This window comes from Grammomys surdaster, unplaced genomic scaffold (genome assembly GCF_004785775.1).
Source record: "Grammomys surdaster isolate TR1022 unplaced genomic scaffold, NIH_TR_1.0 130, whole genome shotgun sequence".
NCBI lineage: Eukaryota > Metazoa > Chordata > Mammalia > Rodentia > Muridae > Grammomys > Grammomys surdaster.
Genome location: NW_021604588.1, coordinates 11,523,164 through 11,543,211, shown reverse-complemented (window position 1 = coordinate 11,543,211; position 20,048 = coordinate 11,523,164). Strand labels below are relative to the sequence as shown.

The 20,048-nt window shown below is 45.3% G+C and overlaps 1 protein-coding gene across 1 annotated transcript in view; it reads right to left on the bottom strand.

Moving 5' to 3' along the window:
• Nucleotides 1–19,324, bottom strand: part of Ildr2 (immunoglobulin like domain containing receptor 2) — a 57,802-nt gene extending 38,478 nt beyond the window's left edge. The window contains exons 1-3 of the mRNA XM_028760334.1: nucleotides 18,987–19,324; nucleotides 17,478–17,896; nucleotides 389–721 (exon numbers count right to left, since the gene is read on the bottom strand). Of these exons, the coding sequence (XP_028616167.1) occupies nucleotides 389–721; nucleotides 17,478–17,896; nucleotides 18,987–19,324 (1,090 nt within the window). The remainder of the gene's footprint in view (nucleotides 1–388; nucleotides 722–17,477; nucleotides 17,897–18,986) is intronic.
• Nucleotides 19,325–20,048: the final 724 nt, after the last annotated feature.

Genomic DNA, 20,048 nt, shown 5'->3' with positions numbered 1-20,048 from the left:
ATCCCTTCTCTAGGAAAAGGGATTTTTAGGAAAGTCCACTTTTCAGGGTCAGTAAAGAGGCAGGAAGGGCAATATTGAGGTACAGAATGTCTGCTTTGAGTTCTTCTGCTAAAACTCATTTCAAACAGTTCTGACAACAATCTCTGAGATTGGAGACCAGGCTCTGAAAGCCTACTCCAGAGCTTATGTCTGTGTTTCCTACGTACTATATTGTCCATACCCCCTCCCTATCATTCAGAGCAAAATGCCAGGGCTCTTGCTTCTCCCGTCTCCCACAAAATCAGTTCCTTGAGTAACTAAACAGATAAGAGACAAACTTTCCCTGTGTCTGGGAAAACCCTGAACCTCCCACACACACACCCTAGATTCAGAACAAAGGCATCATTACCATGAACTATCGTGATCTCTCTGCCCCTGTAGAAATCTCCCAAGGTAACAGTCGAGCCCTGTTTCGAAGCTACCACTCGGACGGTCCTTCTGCTGTCTAAACAATCCAAGTAGGGGTCCCATTCTAGGTTCCTCTTGCTGAGAGCTTGGGCTCTGGGAGAAGACATGCCCAAGGATTCTCCCATGCGATCCTGGCAGTAGGATTTGAACTTCCATTGCACCACCGCAGGCTGGTGGGAGGACGTGGAGAAGTGGCAGCGAAGCACAGTGGGCTGGAAGAGCATGGCCACCTTCTTCTTGTCAGGCACTGTGACCTGAAGGCCTTCAACCATGGCTGCAAAACAGAAGGAACGTGTCTGAGCAGTACCCATACCATGGACCCCACCTCTCACCACACAATAGCATCTTCCCTCCCGACATCCTTGTCCTTGCATTTATTCCGGCCCACAGTTCCAGGTTACAGTCTATCATGATAAGGAAGACAGAGCAGCGGGAGCTTGAGGCAGGGAGTCACACTGAACCCACAGTGAAGGAACAGTTATGAATACATGTGCATAGCTCACGTTCTTCCCTTTAGACAGTCCAGGTTCCTAGCCCATGGAAGAATTCTACCCACCATGAGCAGGTCTTCCCATCTTGACATGATCCACATAAGCCTCACAGGCATGGCCAGAGGCTATAACCCCAGTCATTCTAGACTCACCAAGTTCATATTTGAAACTAACCATCACATATCACATTTGGCAAGAGGTTTTTTTGTTTGTTTGTTTTTGTTTTTTGTTTTTGGTTGTCTCTCATTCCATGTCCCTACCTAGTAACAATCTCGTGAACTTCTTAAAGTAACAGAACAAAAAAAGTCATGAACTGAGACACTTTTCTTTTTCTTTTTTTTTTCAATTTTATGGTGCGCATTGTGCTTTTGTTTTTTATGTTTTATTACCATTTTGTAATTTAAAAAGTAAAAGATACACCTAACATCCAGTCCATCATCTTTGACAATTAAATAGGACACTCTGTCACCTATCCAAACTTAAAAGACTTATTTTTATCCATATGTTATGTCCTGGTTTAGCTTGTATACTATCTGAGAACTATCTTCTCAAATATATTTTCTCAATGGTAAATAGCCTGGGTTGGCTATGAGACTATAAGTAGTCTTTCAACCCCGTGAGAAATCTGAGAACAAGCAATATAATCTGAAATTATAGGAAGCCTAACTCAGCTTCCAGAACTGAGACAAGTTGTAGAGACAGCTGCCTTCCCATACAGCTCCAGTAAGTCGGGAAGTTGGAGCATCAGTCTTCAGAGCCCAGGATCATCTGACAGACGTTTGAAAAACAGGAATTATTAAGGACTAGCTTATTCTGTCTCGACAGAACTAAGCTGTCCTAACCTGTAAGTTCTGTCCTCTCAAGAATGGTACAGGTCTACAAGAGAGATAGACATTTTCTGCCCAGTGGTCACCTAGCCACAATGTACTACCTCACCTGGAGGAAGAGATGCTCAATTTCATCTTTGAATCCACAAAAGGGGACCTCAGCAAGATATTCTAATAGTTCATCATCTAGCTTCTTGCCCTCAGCTTCACCCCTTTGAAGTGACTCCATTTGAGCACCAAGCTCAACAAATACCAAATAACTTAAGAGTTTCTCCGAGTGACCCCTGTTATTCCACATTTCTAGGTTATTACACACTGACCCCCTTTTTTTTTTTTTTTTTTGGAATGCTTTGCTTCACTTCCCTGGGAAAACTTTCAAAACCCAATTCTAAGGCCTTCTTTGACCAGGGTGTCCCTTCTTTCTTTGTGTTAGCAACATACTTAGCATTCTCCTGCAAACAGTTATTGTGACAATTCTGTGAGTATTTCTTTTCATGCCACTTCAGGAAATGATAATATATTGTCTGGATTATGAAGTCCATGGGTATGAACAAATACTTGATAGAAAAACGATGAAATCAGGAAGAATAACTTCAAGACAAATTGGCTTCCCTTCCAGATGATGACCAAGCAAAGGGGAGGAAATAATGGAGCAAAGAAGCCTCTTTATGAAAGAGAGACCTCAGCTCCAAAGCAGTAGACTAGGTTGAACAGCTTTTAAGAGTAACTGGAAGAAGAAAAGAAATTAAAAACCAAATGAGAAGAGAAGCCAGTTGAGATCTGGTGATCAGGGAGAACAGGGGGGTTTCAATGAGTGAGATACTAAGGGGAGTCTGAGAGACAAAGGTCCATGAGATCTCATCAGTTAGAGTCCAGAAGTTCTAAGCAATGAAAACACAATTTCCTACATAAATGGGAGAGTCTAGAGTTTCTTACCTAGAGATGTCTGTGAGATGCAAAAGCAGAATTGTGATGAGAGGCAGAGAAAGGAACAAGAAGATAGATTGGAGAGCTTCCGAGCTGATTCCAAGAATCACCAGGTTGGCTTCAGGTAGCTTGGAGCAGAAGGCTTTGGGCTTGTTTTGGTTTATTTTGGTTTGGTTTGGTTTGGTTTGGTTTGGTTTGTGTTTTGTTTTTTGAGGAAGGGTTTCTCTGTGTAACCCTGGCTGTCCTGGAACTCACTCTGTAGACTAGGCTGGCTTCAAACTCAGAGATCCACCTGCCTCTGGCTCCCGGGTGCTGGAATTAAAAGCATGCTCCTCCTCACCCAGCATGGGGCAGAAGGTTTTGCTTTCAAAAGGCAGCATAGACTTGAGACAGGTGAGAAAGGGTGCCAAGAGCTCAAACATGTTCTCATAGAAACGTGCCTCTTTATTGAAGCAACCTTGACAAGGACAAGGTGTACACATCTCCTGATTCCAGAGCAGCATCCCTCCTCCGTGAAAGGCACAGTCAGAAACACAGGTCCTCCTTCTTGTTGTGAGAAAATGATTCGTGCATTCCATGGAACTTGGTAGTGAACACAGAGAGTGTTTTGGACCAGCCAAGTGCTTGGAGGCTGCCCATGAATAACTAAGGGGATGGATGAGCAAATATAGGACTATTAGTATGAGAGATTCAAGAGCTGTGCAGAGGAAAGTAGTAGGTGAGTCATAGATTGCATAGTAGATTAAAATAGTATTGGCACAGAACAGGAAGGGCTTGGAATATCATCTGGCAACGCATACTAGTGGCAAGGCCTTAAAGTCTGTGTAGCAATCTGAGATCCATGTTCCTCACCTACCCAGTACGTATCAATGCTCTTCCCCCCCAGGAACACAACATGAACACACTACCCCACCACCATTTTCACCTTTGTCCTCACATCTCCTTCTGAAGCTACTACATCGCAGCGACCATCTCCTACCACCAGGCTTGATAATAACCATATTCTGTAGCTCAGCCCCATCAAGGGGCAAATGAGTCTGTCGGGAAACTCAGCTGCAGTCTCCCACCCCAAATGTTGATGTCGCTAATTCCATTCTCCGTGACTCACACACCTGCAATAGAAACGTACACGACTTTACAGTTACTCCTTAAATGTTACAGAACCAATTTTCAGCCCTGTAATTCTTCAAATCTTTACTCATATCCCAGTCTTCCAGGTGACGTAAGTGAACAGGGAGGTGAAATGCTTTCAATTAATAACGACTGTGTTTGGGTAATGAAGCATGGGCATTATTCCCAGGACATATCGTGCACCTGACCATGCCAGTTCTCTCTGCCCTGTGCCCTGCTGAGGCTCTACTTGGGAAAATCTCAGTTCCTACCCTCTCTGGGGTAAATAAAATCATCAAGGGGAAAGAGTGCTACATAAAAGCGTTCTTGAGGTTTCAAACTTTATTTACTCTTTTTTCTTTAAAGAGAGAGTCAAATTTGAGTTTTTGTTCATCAGATAATTGCTGAGTATAACCTCGTCATCAGCTTTGTTCTGTTAATGAGATTAGCCACCTTAGGAAGGCAAGCCATTGAAGTCTCTTAGTCAATTATTAATAGAGGCTAGTCAGTTCTCAGCGTCTTCCATGATAGACACATAAACTCATGCTCCAAAGAATAAGAAATACATTTTCTGAAACGTTTGCCCTTTTTACAGCATGGTGGTTAAAGGCGTGAATTTGGAAATCTGTCCTAAATTAGAATCCAGCTACACGGCCGTAGGCAAGTTACTCAACTCTGTGAACTTCAGATTTCTCCTGAGTAAAACCATAATAATAGTAACAGTCTTACGGGGTTGTTTAAAGGATAGATGGCATTTTATCCTAAATACTTATGGCAACAGCTGATATATATTAAGCACTGAAGATATGAAACCGCTGTTTGTATTGCTGTGACTATCAAGAAGTATCTTGTGAAGCTGTGGTCCCCAAGCGAGGCAAGGGCAGAGAGTCAGGCATGAGATGCTAGCTGTGAAAAGGGAAGAACAGAGAGAAAATGCACAAGAACGCTGGAATATGTCAGGAGTTCCACAGTGACGGTGTCTCACTATGCTTACCAATTCACTAGAAGTCAGAATGGAGAGTGGTGTGTGTGTATGTATGCATGCGCACTGCGTGTATGCATGCCCACTGTAGGGGCACAGATGCAGGTGCAATGGGACCCTGTACTGAGGACAGAGCAGGGTTGGTTGAGAAGACATGGTCAGGAGTTTTGACTGTCCATTTATCAGACGTTTGAGGACCACGACTGCTAAGATTTAACACTAAAATGATAATCCCTGTTTCCACTTTGTCGGATTCCGATGGTAAGTAGCATTCAATTTCCAAGGCTGCTCTGGCCCCTTTCATCAGAACCCATCCTCACAAGTTGAGGGTCTAGAACTGCTCGTCTAACCTTATATCTAGGATGAGAGACTGGATTTCTTGTGCCCACTTGACAGCATCTCTTGTTCTTTTCCTGTGTTTGCCTCACACAGAAACTGTTCCCAATTTGGGATGCTAATTTGCAGCCTGGTCACCCTGCCCAGAACTTCAACTGGCTTTTCCCAGTCCCCAGCGGCAGATCCTTCTCCTAAAGGGAAGCATGTTTCCTGTATCTCCTCATGCATAGTTGAGTCACATCAGAAACCATGATGGTACATCCACCTTCCATGCCCTCCCTTCCATGCCAATATTGAAATTATAAGTGGGAATAAATTTTTCCTTCCTCCATTAAAGTTGCTTTTGTTTGGTACTGTGGTCACCATGAGGCTAAAGTAATGAATACCTCAGGCCAGTGCTTCAGCTGTGGTGATCTGCTCACTGCCTTTGACTCCTAACTTGAATTTTCTCTGTCCCCACTATAACCAGGTTTCTAGTTCATCCTTCCTGATGATAGTTGTATGACATGTGATAAGCCTCTCTCCTATGGCATTTTAATGAATTCTTTAAAAACCTATAAACTAGGGGTTATAATCACACTTATTTTACATATGGAAAACTGATGCTCTAAGAATATGCATACCCTGCCTAACATATGAACATAGCAGGTAACAGTCATGCTGAGTTCCAGGCTGACTGGCTCCAAACTTCTTAGCCATCACTTTATATGGCTAGTGTAACCACCTGGGTGTGAGAACTGTGTCCTGAGTAACCACACACACACACACACACACACACACACACACTTCTAGCCCAATCTATACTCAACATTTTTTTCTAGAGCATTCTTTTTTAAACCTGTTATCATCCAATCAGTTCAGTTTCTTGCTTTAAAGACTATTCATTCCTCATTCTCTCCATGATAAAATTCCCTAATCCCAAAGCCTTGGCATGATATAAGATCTTATTCATGGGTCTCGAGAGATGGCTCAACAGTTAAGAGCATTTGCTGCTCTTCCAAAGGACTCAAATTCAGTTCCCAATACCCACACTGGGCAGCTCTCAACCACCTGTAACTCCAGCTCCGGAGGACTCAATGCACCTTTTCCTCTAGGTGCACCCACATACACATGACACACACACACGTAAACAAAATAAGATTTAAAGGCAGATCTCATTTATGATTGGCCCCATATACATTCCAATTGTACATGTGTATCCATTTTCTATAGGGACACATAGCTGAAAGGAGCCAGAGAGGAGCACTGAGGAGAAGTGTGGCAAATACAGAAACAAGTACTGGCACACAGGCATTCTGAAATCAGTTGCTGGCACACAGTGGGAAGACAGGCATTCTGAGATCAGTTGCTGGCACACAGTGGGAAGACAGGCATGCTGAGCTTGGGCACTGGTCCACAGTGGGAAGTCTGATGTCCTGACTATGGTCACTGGCTAGCACACAGTAGGAAAGCTGATATTCTGAGTTCAGGCACTGAGGACAACTTACTGAACATGAGTTTTGAAGTTTTCTTAATCATTTAAGAAGTACAGAAAGAATCTGGTCCACCCTCCAAACTAAGGTAGGTATTCCAGAAAACTGAAGAAAGGCAGAGAAAAGAGCAAATAAATAAATGAAAGGAGGCAGGGCAGTGTGTGTGCTACAGAGCACACCTGTAAAGATCAGATCTCCTTTTAAAAGTTAATCACTGAAGGCAGGAAGCACGACATAGCTATCAAAGACCACAAGTAGTTTTCTATGTCTGTCATCGTACTAGACTAACTATTCTCTCCCATATTCTGTCTCCCTGGGCTCCAGAAAACATTGACCTTGGGTATTTTAATTCTGTCAAAGGCTATTCAAAACACTTCATTAAGCACTGGTCACACAAAGAAAAGGCAAATTCCATATCTTGGTACATTTAATCTAAACTTGCTTTATTTGTTTTACCCTAAGGTGCCTGAGGTCAGTTGCCAGGACTTCCTTGAGCCTACAACCCCAACATCCAGCCAAGCCATAGGATGTAGCTGAGGTCTAAGAAAATGTGGAGTGAATCAACAAAGAGCCTGTGAGTCCGGAGTAGCCTTCACAGCAGGTGGGCCTCAGTGCAGAGCACGCTTTCTGGCTCAAATCTAGGGAGCTGTCTGAAGGAAGCCAGCAGAGACAGCTCAGAATAGTGGCTGTACTCTTGGCTTACTTTCAGACTAGGGAAAGTTCTCTCCAAGCACAGACAGTGCCTGCGAATCAGGGTCCCAATTTGCCTTCCCCAATTCTCATGTGAGGGAAGGGTTCTACATCTGACAAATTGTGTTCTCGTAACACAAGCAGTCTCTAAAGCAAGGATGTTCTTATTTTAGCACCTTCATTTCTTTACAAAGCAAGTTCCTCTCCACTTGTTGACAGCCGTTCCTCCAGTATCTTTGAGAGGCAGCTGGATGAGCACGCGCCCACTTTAGAGAAGCAAAGTTGCTGCTAAGGTCACAGACAAGTATCCTTGGAGACAGGCATCTGGAAGCTTTGTATCAAGCTTACCCATCCCTTAGGTCTGCAAGTCTCCAGAGCAGATTTGACAAATTTCTTATTCCCTAGAGATTACTAAGGTGTGTCTTTATTCAATATGGTAATTCAAACCTTCCTTCTGCTGCCTTCAAGTTAAAACGTAAGAAATATATCACCTGTTTTCACATTTTAAACATGCCTCAACCTCCCAAGACATTTTTAGAGACAACTAATGGGCAGGTTTTCTAAATGTAGACAAATGAATAGAAGGTATGCACATACCTCCAGTGGGGTTAGTCTATAGTCCAACCAAGTAAAGAAAGACTGTGCATCCCTGAGTATTCAGGGGGAGCAAAGCATTTGCCCAGTGTCCATCTATAGGTGAAAGGTTTAAAGACAAAGAAAATGCAGCTTGACAGTTTTCTTCTAGAAGTAGAAACCATCTTCTTGATCAACTAAGGTTAAAAAATAAAAGTCTTTACTAAGAATAGTAGACATCATCTTAGTACTCGCCTATTTCCTGAGCTTGGTTGTCTACATTACGCATTGATTCCAAGTTTATCAAATTCTTTGAAAAAAGATTTCTTCCATGCATAAACTGGCTAGAACCATGGTATTGTAGTAATTTATGGGGGGGTTACTATGCCCCCTTTTGTTCCCAGGAATCTGCAGGACATTTCTACAACCACTTTAGCCTGTATAATTTTGTTTTTGTAAAAAACAAAAATAAAAACAGAAGCCTGATATCTTTATTAACAAGCTCTAAGCCTAAACTGGGCAGAGTCTAAGCTATTCTATCCCACATCCCAGCAGTATTGCTTTGTTCCACCTGTATTCTCAGGGCAACTGTCTTCTCCTTTGTCCCTTCTCCCTTGTGGTCCCTACCTGAGATCCCCTACTCACTGGAAGTCCCATCTTCCTCTCCCCCTGCCCAGTCACAGGCTCTACCTTTTATTTACCAATCAGAGATATTGGGAAACATTCCTTACAGCACATTGGTCAATACAATGCCCATGTCTGTGAGGATGTGGAGGTCAACCTTGTGAAGGAAAAATATGAGAGGGAGGGTGAGGACCACAGGCTCCTGTGACTCCTCAAAGAGTCCTGATCTGTCACACATGGCATCAGATCTAAGATGGCTCCCCTCCCCTTACTCCCCCTCCCACACACACTTCTGAGTAACCTCATCAGCAGGGCTTTCATTGGGGCATGATGATGGTATGGTGAATTATGGTTGGTCAAGGATGTAGGGGCTTGGATTGGCTCAAACACTGCATATAAGCTTATGCACTGCTCAATAAACTCAGATCTGTGCCCTGATGCTGGTTTCAGGAGTGTGATTCCCAGGGTTCATCGTGTGACCCCATCACCTCTCATTACCACTACCTCCCCATCCTTGGTCCTGTTCCCACACATGACTAGACTGCAACCTGATCTTGGAGTATAGAACTCAACATCTGAGTACACTGCCCACAAAACCAACCCCAACACCAGGGTCTCTTCTTTGCTGCTCCAGTACCTGAATCCTTCATCTACACTAGACCATTATCTGGGGTAACCATATAGACCATTTGAAGACTTTTTTAAAAAAATGCTAGCATTCTAGTATGTTTTCCTTCTAAGAATCTCAAAGTACAGCACCATGTTCCCATTTCAGATAGGACTGTGGTCAATGACACCCATGTAGGCTTTGCTCATGGCCTAGTTATTATTTGCAGCCAATAACTCTGATGCTCGTGCACACAGAGCCTGCCACTCATTAAGTATAATTCCTAGGTCTCCAGCTGGACCACTCTTTCCTGTTCTGCCACCACCATGTAGATAAAAAACAGACATAACTATCTGACTTGTGTCATCATCCATAGGTCTGAACTGAATTATGGGTGATGTCTAGCTAGCTTGTGTACTAGTCCAGTGGAACCAAAGCAGTGCTGAAAGGGGTCAGTCTTTATCCTGCAATGCAGAGGGACCTTAGAAACCATCCTGGTTCTTTCAGATGGGTCAGACTTCCGCCATTTAGACAAGCCAGGAAATATATAAGAAAGTTCCTATCAACCATTATAAACTTGTCTGTATTTCCTGTCTAGATCTCCCCTGAGCTCCAAGCCCAAATACATAGCTCTAGTCTCTGTTTTGGTGTTACATAAGCATATTCAAGCTCAGGCTGCTGAAGAGGGAGACACAACCATTTCCTCCTTTTTAGTAACAGGAATTCCCAGGTTTTCATTTGGCTAGACAAACTATTATGATCTACACATTTTCTGGACTCTCTTGCAGCTAGCTATGGCCATGTGACTACATTTAAGAAGTGAGAAACAAGGGGTACAGCTTCTAGGTCACCTTTCTGCCAACAAGCTGTTTGCCTTCAACTCTGTTTACCTTGTTCCTCCTGCTGAGAAGAGCCTACAGCTAGGAGCCACATGTTACAAATGGTAGCTATAGCCTCACAGATTCAAACTGTAATGAGAAAGAAAATAATTTATATTAGTCACTATGTATGATGTGTAAGATTATCAACTTTTTAAGACCTAAAGTTACTGAGGAAGTAAGACTCTGAGCATGTCTGGGATGAATTACTCAAATGACATTGAATGAGGTGGGAAGAACCAACCACCATGTAGACTGAACCATGCCATGGGCTAGAGTGCCAGACTACATGCAAAGGAGAAAGTGCTGAGCCAAGCATTCACCTCCCTCTGCTTCTGCTTCGGACTGCAGATACAATGTGATCTGTGTCTCAGGCTCCCGCCACCAAGATCACTCTACCATGGTGAACCCTAGCCTTGAACTGTGAGCCAGAACAAGCTCTTCCATAAGTTGATTTTATCGAGCACTGCATAAAGTAACTAATACAGTATGGTTTATGGTTTCTTAATTATAGCAGCCCAGGTTATATGTAATTAGGAAAAAGAGATGGAGGAATTTCCATGCCCCTCCTTTATGTGTTTCTCTTTTCATATTAATTTATGTCCATGGATTCCTAGAAATCCCAAGCTAGAAATCTAGATGCATCCTTAACATTCCTTCCATCTCAACCTCTGCATCCAGCCAATCCTACTTCCACCATCATGTCTGTCCACGTCTGTCTGTCAGTCTGTCCCTCCTTCTCTGATTGATTGATTATGTATACAGTCTGCATGTATGCTTGAAGACCAGAAGAGGGCATCAAATCTCATTTTAAATGGTTGTGAACAGCTATGTGGTTGCTGGGAATTGAACTCAGGACCTCTGGAAGAACAGCCAGTGCTTTTAACCTCTAAGCCAGCTCTCCAGCCCCCATGTCTGTCTCTTATCTCACTGTATCATATAGGTTCAGGTCCCACCAAATCTTCTCTTACGAGGCTTCTTACTGATATCTAATCTATTAACCACCTTGAGCACAAATATTCTTTTTGAAATGCACATTTGATCATGGCATGCCCCTGGCTCTGACTCTTTCTTTCAAGACTCCCGTTAGCCTTCTGGAGAACAAAGGGGCTTCTCTTTTCTTTGCTCCTGCAGCACTAAATGGCTTGAAACACAGATAAATATTTGTAGTTTACAAAAACATATCACGTCCTTCCTTGGTTCTCAGCCTTTACACAGCTTGTTTCCTCTGCACGTTTCTTTATTCCTTCTCCCCATAGCTCCCTTCCCTTCTAACTCCTACTTATTCTTCAGGACTTCCTCAAGTATCACTGTCTCTAAAGGCTGCTTCCAGCTCTCACCACAGAACACAGCAGAATCACAACTCCTTGCATGAGAATTTCCTATTCAGTCATCTGCAGCTTTTGTTATCAACTGTTCCATTCTGCAGGTTTCTAAAGATTCTGCTACATCATAAGGACAAGATTACAGTTGTTAGTAGTCCAGGGAATGGATTTCATTGTCCGTTCCCTTTCCAATCTTGCATTGGTCTCTCCAGGAACGAGTACCATTCCAACTCCACAGACTATACACTGGGCCACAGGATTTCCTTTGCCTAGTGTAATATGAGCAGATAAGTCACAAGACAAGTCCAAGTAGAAGTTTAGAGGCACTTGTGTGCTTTGGCTCTACACGCTGTCTCTATACTCCTACCCAATCCTCCAAGCATTTGCCCATCGCTGTAAAAACAACATAACCAATTAGTGTCTGTTCTTTCATACTGGTAAAGGACAATTGGTAGCGAGTCAAGTTCACCAAACCAACATTCAGCTACCCACAGCTAGCTGCAGCTTCCATGTGACATGATTAAGAAGTAAATATCAACTACAGTGAGCTATCAGGGTTTATTTCTTGATGCTTCATCAAAATGCTAATGAATATGACTAGCTGGGTTTGTGAGAAGTACTGGGCTATTACTATGTGCTGAACGTCATTCTGAGAATTTTTACATGATTTAATTTTAATTATTTAACCAGCACTGTGAGATGAGTGATCTTTGCATGTCTAAGTCAAATGAAATGAAATACTAAGCTAGCATTTAAATCCAAATCAGTTAGTGATAACTCTATGTAGGGCCGTGAAAGGCAGCCTGGTTTCTGGTTGAACACAGACTAGAAACTGCCAGAGACCCCAGGTGATCCTAAGGGATGGCATGTGTTTCACAAGGCTCCCAGACTCCAGCCTCCTGACACAGGGCACAGCCCTCCATAGATTTGTGTCCTTCAGTCACATAGGGCAATGCCCCTACTAGCCCCTTCACAGGTAGAGGGTGTGACTACAGGCCATGGAGCCTCAAGACAGATCTCCATATTAATGAGATACCTAAAGGTCAGAGAGTCATAGCCAATTAAGCATTCCTTCCCAGACCCTCCTCCCTTGGAAAGGCTGGGTACAGGAGTAACAGTGTGAGCGCTCTGCATTTAAGGGAGAGCATTGTATCCTGTAAGCTCCAGACACAGAAGGAGAGCAGAGGAAGTAGCATGTTCTTCTGAGCTCTTTCTTGTTTCTTGGCCCACAAAGAACTCCAGTCATCCAAAATGCTTTCTTTTCATTTTCAGAGAGCCAAAAAACCGATCTCCATAGCCACAATCTTAAGCATGCATAGAGCACAGCCACATCTTGCACAGTCTTGGTGAAGAGCACTAACACCAAGTCCCAAACGCTCAGCAGTGTCTGTTCTGTCGCAAGGACACAGCCTCTGCCTTTCTGCAGTGTTCCCTATACACTCTCCCTTGCACGCACACCTCAGGACTTAATTTAAGGAAAACCAACAGCCAATCTCTCTCATTTTCCCCTGCACTGTTTCCATGAATTCCATAAACTCTAACCCTCGATACCCACGACACCACAATAGTCATCACGTACATTCACTAAAGTCAAGAATTACAGTCTGAACCACCTAAACTAAAACAGAATGCTTCCCTTGGATCCTGGCACTTGAAACAACCAAGTTATGCTAAAGTGGTGACACGCTCTGAAAATTCTCCTGAACTTTTTTAATCAATGAAACCCCATGGACAGATAAGTCCTTTATTTCTTCTGAGCCTTGGGCTTCTTGAGTGGTAATAATGACCTTATTTTATAAGGATCAAATGGGATAATGTATATGAAATCCACTCAACACAGAGGAAAACGTCATAGCACAAAAATACCAAGAACAACCATCAAAAGCCATTGCCTTTCTGTATGCTTCTGACTAAAGAATAGGAAGGATGAATGCCCAAAAGAGGCAAAAGATAAGTGGGTTCTGGAAATTGGAGGAATATGCCAAGGCCATGCTGGGTTGGATTCAGGCCACCTGGTCACCCTACCTAACCTGATCACCTAACCCTGACTTCCAAAAGCTTAGTGCTAATCATTTGTTCTTCTGAAAATCTCAACAACAGATCATCCTTCCTATCTGGTGGGTTTTTTTTTTCATTCTAAACATTAATTAGAATGGAAAACACTGAAGAAAACTTGAGATTTACTCAATTTCCTTTATCAGGTGTATTAGCAGGTCATCAAAATTAAATGGAGAAAAACCTTCAGGCTCAGAGTCACACAGCCAAAAGCAACCCTAGAAACTACCCACCTAATAGACTAGAAGACCAAGATATAAATCTGCCCCCAGCTACACAGCTCTTTATGGAAGAGCTAGTTCGTGAACCCAACCTTCAACTCCCAGGTTAGGGATCTTTCCATCCACCAAGTTCCCATACTAAGACTACTAACATTAGACCAACCACTAAGTACTTGGACTAAAACTACTAACATATAGTAGCACAGAGCTTACAATACTCAAACCTTTGTAAATCAGCCACTCAGCAGACTCATGTGTCCAAACTGTAGGCAGCGATAAGGGTAATAAAACAGCCATCGTCTTCTAATCCAATGAGAAGCACCCAGGCTGAGGAAGGTGAGTGTAGAGACGGCTATGATAAAAGATTGAAAGAAGTTTTGGTATAAACAACGTCCCTTCTGGAGAAGAAGACAGAACGTAGAAGGGAGGGAGTGTAAGCACTATACAAGGCATGAAAGGGGATGATGGAAGTTAGGTACCAACAATCTCTAGAAGAGAGTCTTCCTTTCCCAGGATTAATAACGCCGTAAGTGTTCATACCACCATCCTTACATGGTCATCAGATAGCAAAGTGGCCCAGGTAACAGCCATGCCCCAATAGTTCCCTGCCTCCTCCACACTGGGTAAGGAGATTTTCTGAGTCATCTTACAATACTTAGGGAAAATTTCTCTTACTGCTTTTGTATAATGCTAAAACTATTGTCCACAATCCCACAACCAGTGTCTCTGCCACCAGACCGAGCTCCTTGAAGGCACAGGCTGTATCTTACTCTTATTAACCCCAGCACAGTGCATAGGACACAGCAATGTCTCCCTGACTGCATGGAGACATTCTCAATTTAGCCATAACTTCTTCAGGAACTTCATTTCAGAGTCAGTTTGGGTTAGAGCCCCACGTTTTGGATAGAGTATAACCTATTCCAGGCGCCATAGCATCTATGCAGCTCTTACAGAACCTTTAACCATGAATCGTCAACTAGACTAACCCCTCTCTGAGGGTAAGGAGTGTGTCCTTACTTTAGCCTCACCACTTGCCTTTAGAAACCACAGGGGTTGAGGACAAGCCTTCAGAATGGGTTGATAAGTGAATGAAAGGGTCCCCACAGAGAAGCTGATGGAGCAAAGAGTCTCCATCACAGAGACACTCAACGGTCTCTAGGAAAACTTATAGCTAGTCCATGGAGTGGACTCTCTCAGAGTAGAGCCACGGTGTTTCTCACAGCCTCTGCTGCCAGAGGAAGCCGAACCTGAGTGTCCTCCATACTCAGGAACAAAGACCGAACGAGCCCTCCTTCAAGTCTCATCGCTAGAGAGCACCTGTTGCTAAACTAGCAGCTGGGAAGCATTTTGTTTTGTTCAAAACAACAACAACAAAACCAATCTCTTGCAGGAAGTAGCACTACACTGACAATGAGAAATCATGAGGCTAAATATGTAGCAGGAAGAAGAACTGGATTTCAGCAAGGAAAGACAAGGAAGAAGCCGTTACAGCCTGAGGAGAAGAACCCAAGTGTTGATGAGAAATTGCTCAGCCTGCCTTAATGCAAAACAGGAGAGTAGACTGGTGGAGAAGGGGAGAATAGGGGAGGAGGGGAGGGGAGGAGGGAGAGAGAAGAGAAGGAGGGAGAGAATGAATGTGGTTTGTTCTTGGCTCTGTCTCATTTTTAATCTGCTTTTTTTTCCCTCTCTCCCTCCCCTTTTTTACCTTGTCTCAGGAGAGAACTCATTGATTGGGCTGGACCGAAATGTCTCACCTTTCCTCGTTATGGCTCCTGTGTGAGGAATGTGTCTAAACCCCTCTCATCCTTGACTATGCTTCTCTCCTCAGGCCCCCCTCCCTGGCAGCCATTGTTCGCGCCCTCATACTTTGCAGGGGCTGAGACACCTCGTCCATCAGCCCCTCTGACAGCAGGGAGGAGGGGACAGGGCATGGCAGGGGGTAGTCCATGGCATCACAGGCGACGGCATCATGTCAACATCACCCTGCATCTGACAGCTGAGACACCCTGATAAGTAACCTGTTGCCTGTTTCCAGGCAGAGCCAGCTCTCCAGGTGCAGAAGGCAGAAGGCACAGACAATGCAGCCCTCCCTCCACACAAAAATAAAGCAACAGAGCCTCCCACCAGAACGCAGGGAAGCAGGTGGAGCTGGCGCACAGAAGTCTGCCCGGGGTCTGGGAGGGCTGAGGCGATACCCCAGACTCAAATATGCATACCGTTGTTTCTCTGCACCTCTGCTTCTATAAACCAAGGGGGGCTGAACTAGATTTCCTGTGGTCCCTCCACTAATAGGTTTCCATTTCATAAGAAACTGTTAGCCATCTAGAGAGCCCACATGGTCTTCTCCCACTCTCTGTGAGTCCCCAGAGTACTCCTCTTGGGCAGACCCAGTATGAAGGGGGGCGGGGGGACGACGAGAAAAGCATCTCTGACTCCTGGACCTCCTAAGATGCCTGCCTGACTTCAGAGAAGCCATCCCCTTGAAGATGGCAGCTGAGGCGACTCAGAGTTAGGATCTGTGAGGGAGGGCGGCAGTGGGAAGCACCGGGAGGCCAGAGGAGGGAGAAGCGTGGATCAGCCAAACCCTGGAATTAGATGATTCATATTTGAATAATGTGGGAGGGATGAACTCAGAGCAGCCAAGATAAGAGGCTAACTCTGCTGAGGGTGCCCCCCCACCTCATCCCAGCTGGGGGCAAGAGCAGTCAGGGCCTATCATTTGCCATGGGGAAGGAACTCAGGCAATTGATAATTTCGTTCTGAGAGTAAAAAAATGAGGGGGGATTTGCCTTTCTTCCTTCTTACATGTCTTTTCTCCCGTTCCAGTGATTTGCTTTGGCTATTTTAAGCTGGATCCCATTTTCCTAGTGTCTTGATCTTACCCCACCCCATCACACCCCATGGAGCTGGTGGATGCTCCGGAGGAAACAAACTTTTTTCTTCCTGCAGCCATTTGCTCTCTTCTCTTCCGCCTGTGACCTGGTACTATCAGCATGACCTTTTGACACCTAACTCTGTTTTCTCCACTGTCTCTTTGGTTGTCTCTGACCCACCCCCAGCCATCTAAACCCTCCTCACCCTGCCCCATTTTTCCTTCAGCGGGGCTACTCTGTGAATCTGAGGTGGCCACCCCAGGACCACTTGCTCCTTAACCCAGAATTGCCAAATTGTAAACAGTATTACAAACAAGGGCTTCTCCTAGCACCAGAAGATGGGAAGAAAGTTCACAAAAGGAGAAGAGGTGCCTCAGAGGCACTGCCAGAAGTTACCTCTGAACCTCCATACAAATTAACCTTGTTGGGGGGAGGGGCGTCGATCTATTACAGGGTTGTCTTTTATCTTCCAAATGGCTCCAGTAAGACTGATCAGGCCTTAAATTCCAGGGTCAATCAAGCCTGTTCTTCATCTTCCCAAACCCCTTCCCCTCCAGCCAGAGAGCCCCAGAGTGTGCCCCTGGGTCTCCCTCCTCCTCTAGGGAAGTAGCTGGGGAGACCCCCCCCCAACCCCCCCCCCCCCCGCCCCCCCGCCTCCAGAAAACCAGTGCTGTTAATGAATCAAACCCTTCTGAGCTTTCCCCAGGCTTTGCCCAGGACTCAGAGCCTAACAAACTCAGAGAAAGAAGGAGGAAGAATCATTGTCTGGAGGGGAAATATGCATCCTAAGAACAGCCTCATAGCGCTAGTGAGTCAAACACCTGCATCTCCACCATCCAGTTCCTTTGCAATAGAGCATTCTCCCTTGCCTCCCCCATCATCCAAACACACACACACACACACACACACACACACACACACACACACAGGCTAAGCAGCTTAAACACCGTCAAAAGGGAGGAAAACGAGGGTGGAGTGGACCACCACCACTGTGGGAATACATATAAAGTTATCCGTCTCTGTAGCAAAGGACTCTTACCTGTTAACCAGAAGACAGCGGTCCACCCCAACACGACCCTATCCATCTTCCCCAACTTCCCATCCAGATCCAGGGTAGGGAAAGCGGGCAGAGGCTGGCACTCTAGGATCCTGATGACCTCGAGGCAGCAGGCGGCGGTGGAGCGCGGGCCCCGCGCGTCCCTGGCGCCGCAGCCCTCGGGGCTGGCCGCGCAGCCCGGCCCCGGGCGCTGGACGCCGCCGCCTGCGATAGGCGCGCTGCCGCCGGCTCCAGGGTCCGCTTGGGCTGCGGGGGCCGTTCCCGCACGCACAGGCTGCGCGACGCGGGGCGAGCGCCTCCCCGCAGCAGAGCTCGCCGCGCGGGGGAGCTCGACCGCCGCGCCGCCGCCCGCGCTGCCGCCGCCCGCCAAAGTTTCTCGGTCACGTGCCAGTCTTTCCGGGCTGGGAGGTCAGCGCCTTGCAGCGAAGTCCACCCCCGAGGGCGGACCATGTGGCGGGGGCTGCGGTCCACCCTCTGCTCAGGCCACCACGCAGGATGGGACTCGATATCTTCGTATGCTCCTGGCAGCCTTGCACCTGTACTGGGTGTCAGGAACAGAAAGGCTACAAGGACTTGGCATAACTTCTCCTGGGGCTTAGACCTGTGTAGTTTTTGTTTGCTTGTTTGTTTTGTTTTTTTGTTGTACCCTGGCTGGTGCATCTGATTCAAAGAACCAAGAAGCCCCAGCCAAATTGGAATCCATAGGGGAGAAACCCACTAGGCAACATTTTTTTTTTTCTGTTAAAACACGTGGCTTAAGGGCCTTTTAACAGAAAAAGCGTTTTCAATAAGAGAGAGAGAGAGAGAGAGAGAGAGAGAGAGGGGGGGGGGGGATTGAAATGGCCTACACCTATACATCCGCCATTTGCAGAGCTCATTTCCATGGATTATGCCCACTTTTAAAATGGAGCTGTCTCCTGTCTATTGGAAAGGACTCACAATACACTGAGAAAGCGCTGAGAAACTAGTGCTTGGGTTAGTAAATACATACTAAGGCTCTCCTGGGCTCTAAGAACTAAGGCTACAGGATGAGTAATGGTATAGACTTCCTGTCCTTGAGGAGCCGCATCTTCATAATGCACACTCATTGTAAAAATAAATAAATAAATAAAAATAAAAAAAAAATTTAAAAAAATGTGCCAGTGTCATCGTAGGAGAGATAGGGAAGGGGCTGGGTGGACTCAGGAAAGAGTAAGTTAGTCAAGTTAGTCCCGGGGTGGGGCTGATGACCACAATAAAGGAGACATGTGTGTTAGCACTTGAAAGATGGGACAAGATTTGGGCTGTTGAGGGTTGGTGGCGGTAAAGAAGCAGGAATCCATGTTCTAGCTAGAAGAAGGGAGAAAGAACGCCCACCAAAAACTGTGGGTGAACTCGGGAGCAGAAATCCCTCACCCTAAGAACTGATGCATGTGAAAGCATAGGTGACATACACTGGGACACATGCGGAATAAGGAGGAGGCCCAATGGTGGCCTTTTGCCACGACTTGCCTTCTGGGTTCCTTTTGTGTATTTGTATAGTTACAAATACAGAAGCCAGAAAGTCTAGTCGCCTCCTGACCACCAAAGCTGGAGGGTAGGCCCCTGGCCCCGGCATGGCCAGGGTGACCTCTTAACCCGTAGGTTTCCGAATCTAGATCAAGTAGTGCAAGAGGCGGGGGCACTGGAGAACCAGTGTTGCCCAGAGGTAGCAGCAGCTTCTGGGGACAGGGCCAGGAGTGGTGGATGGAAGTCAGGAGGCCGCACTGCTCAGGGATGCGGTCTGAGCTGCAGTCCTGGTGTGGCCTCTCTAGTTTCCCAGTTGTCTCCTGCATCTGGATCTTCAGCATATTTAGTAAGCCTTAGAGCCACTCTACGTTTCACAGATGGTCTTTTTATTTCATTTAAATGAGTGATTTGTATGCCATTAAGAGCCCCCAAGTAATACGCTCTATGAGAGAACTTTGAAGACTGTATCCTTTAGCACCCAGAAAATTAGAAAATTAAGATGGTACTTAACGTCCATCGGTTTCTTATTCTAAGCAAGTTTGTGGGTGTTTTACAAGATTTCTTGTCACTAATACCTTTAAGATCAAGAAGACAGTAAATGGTGGAGCTAGAATTTGACCTCAGGCCATCTGGCTCCAAAATGAGTGCTTTCCACTACAAAAAGCATGTCTACATCAGTGTTGAAATAGCGATGTATTTGTATCATGCTCTGCTATTTGCTGTGTGCCTATGTTTGTACATGTGCAAAACTTAGACATATGAGAAAGTTTATACGGAGGGGAGATACGGGAGATGGGCTGATTTAAAAGGTGAGTGTTCAGAAACATGACCTTCGAATGTGTGTTATGTGTAAGTCAACAGGAATCAGGAGTCTTGCAGAAGAATTGTATCATAGTGAATCATAGAATGCAGGTCCCCTGCCTTTCATCCCAGGAACTCTTTTCAGTTCTGCATGTTATCATACTGTGTGTTTACAACTAGAGAGATGAAGTGGTCTATCCCCTATGTTCCTGAGTGGGTGGGACTCTGTGCTACATTCTAAATTGAACTATGTGCCCCTCCTAA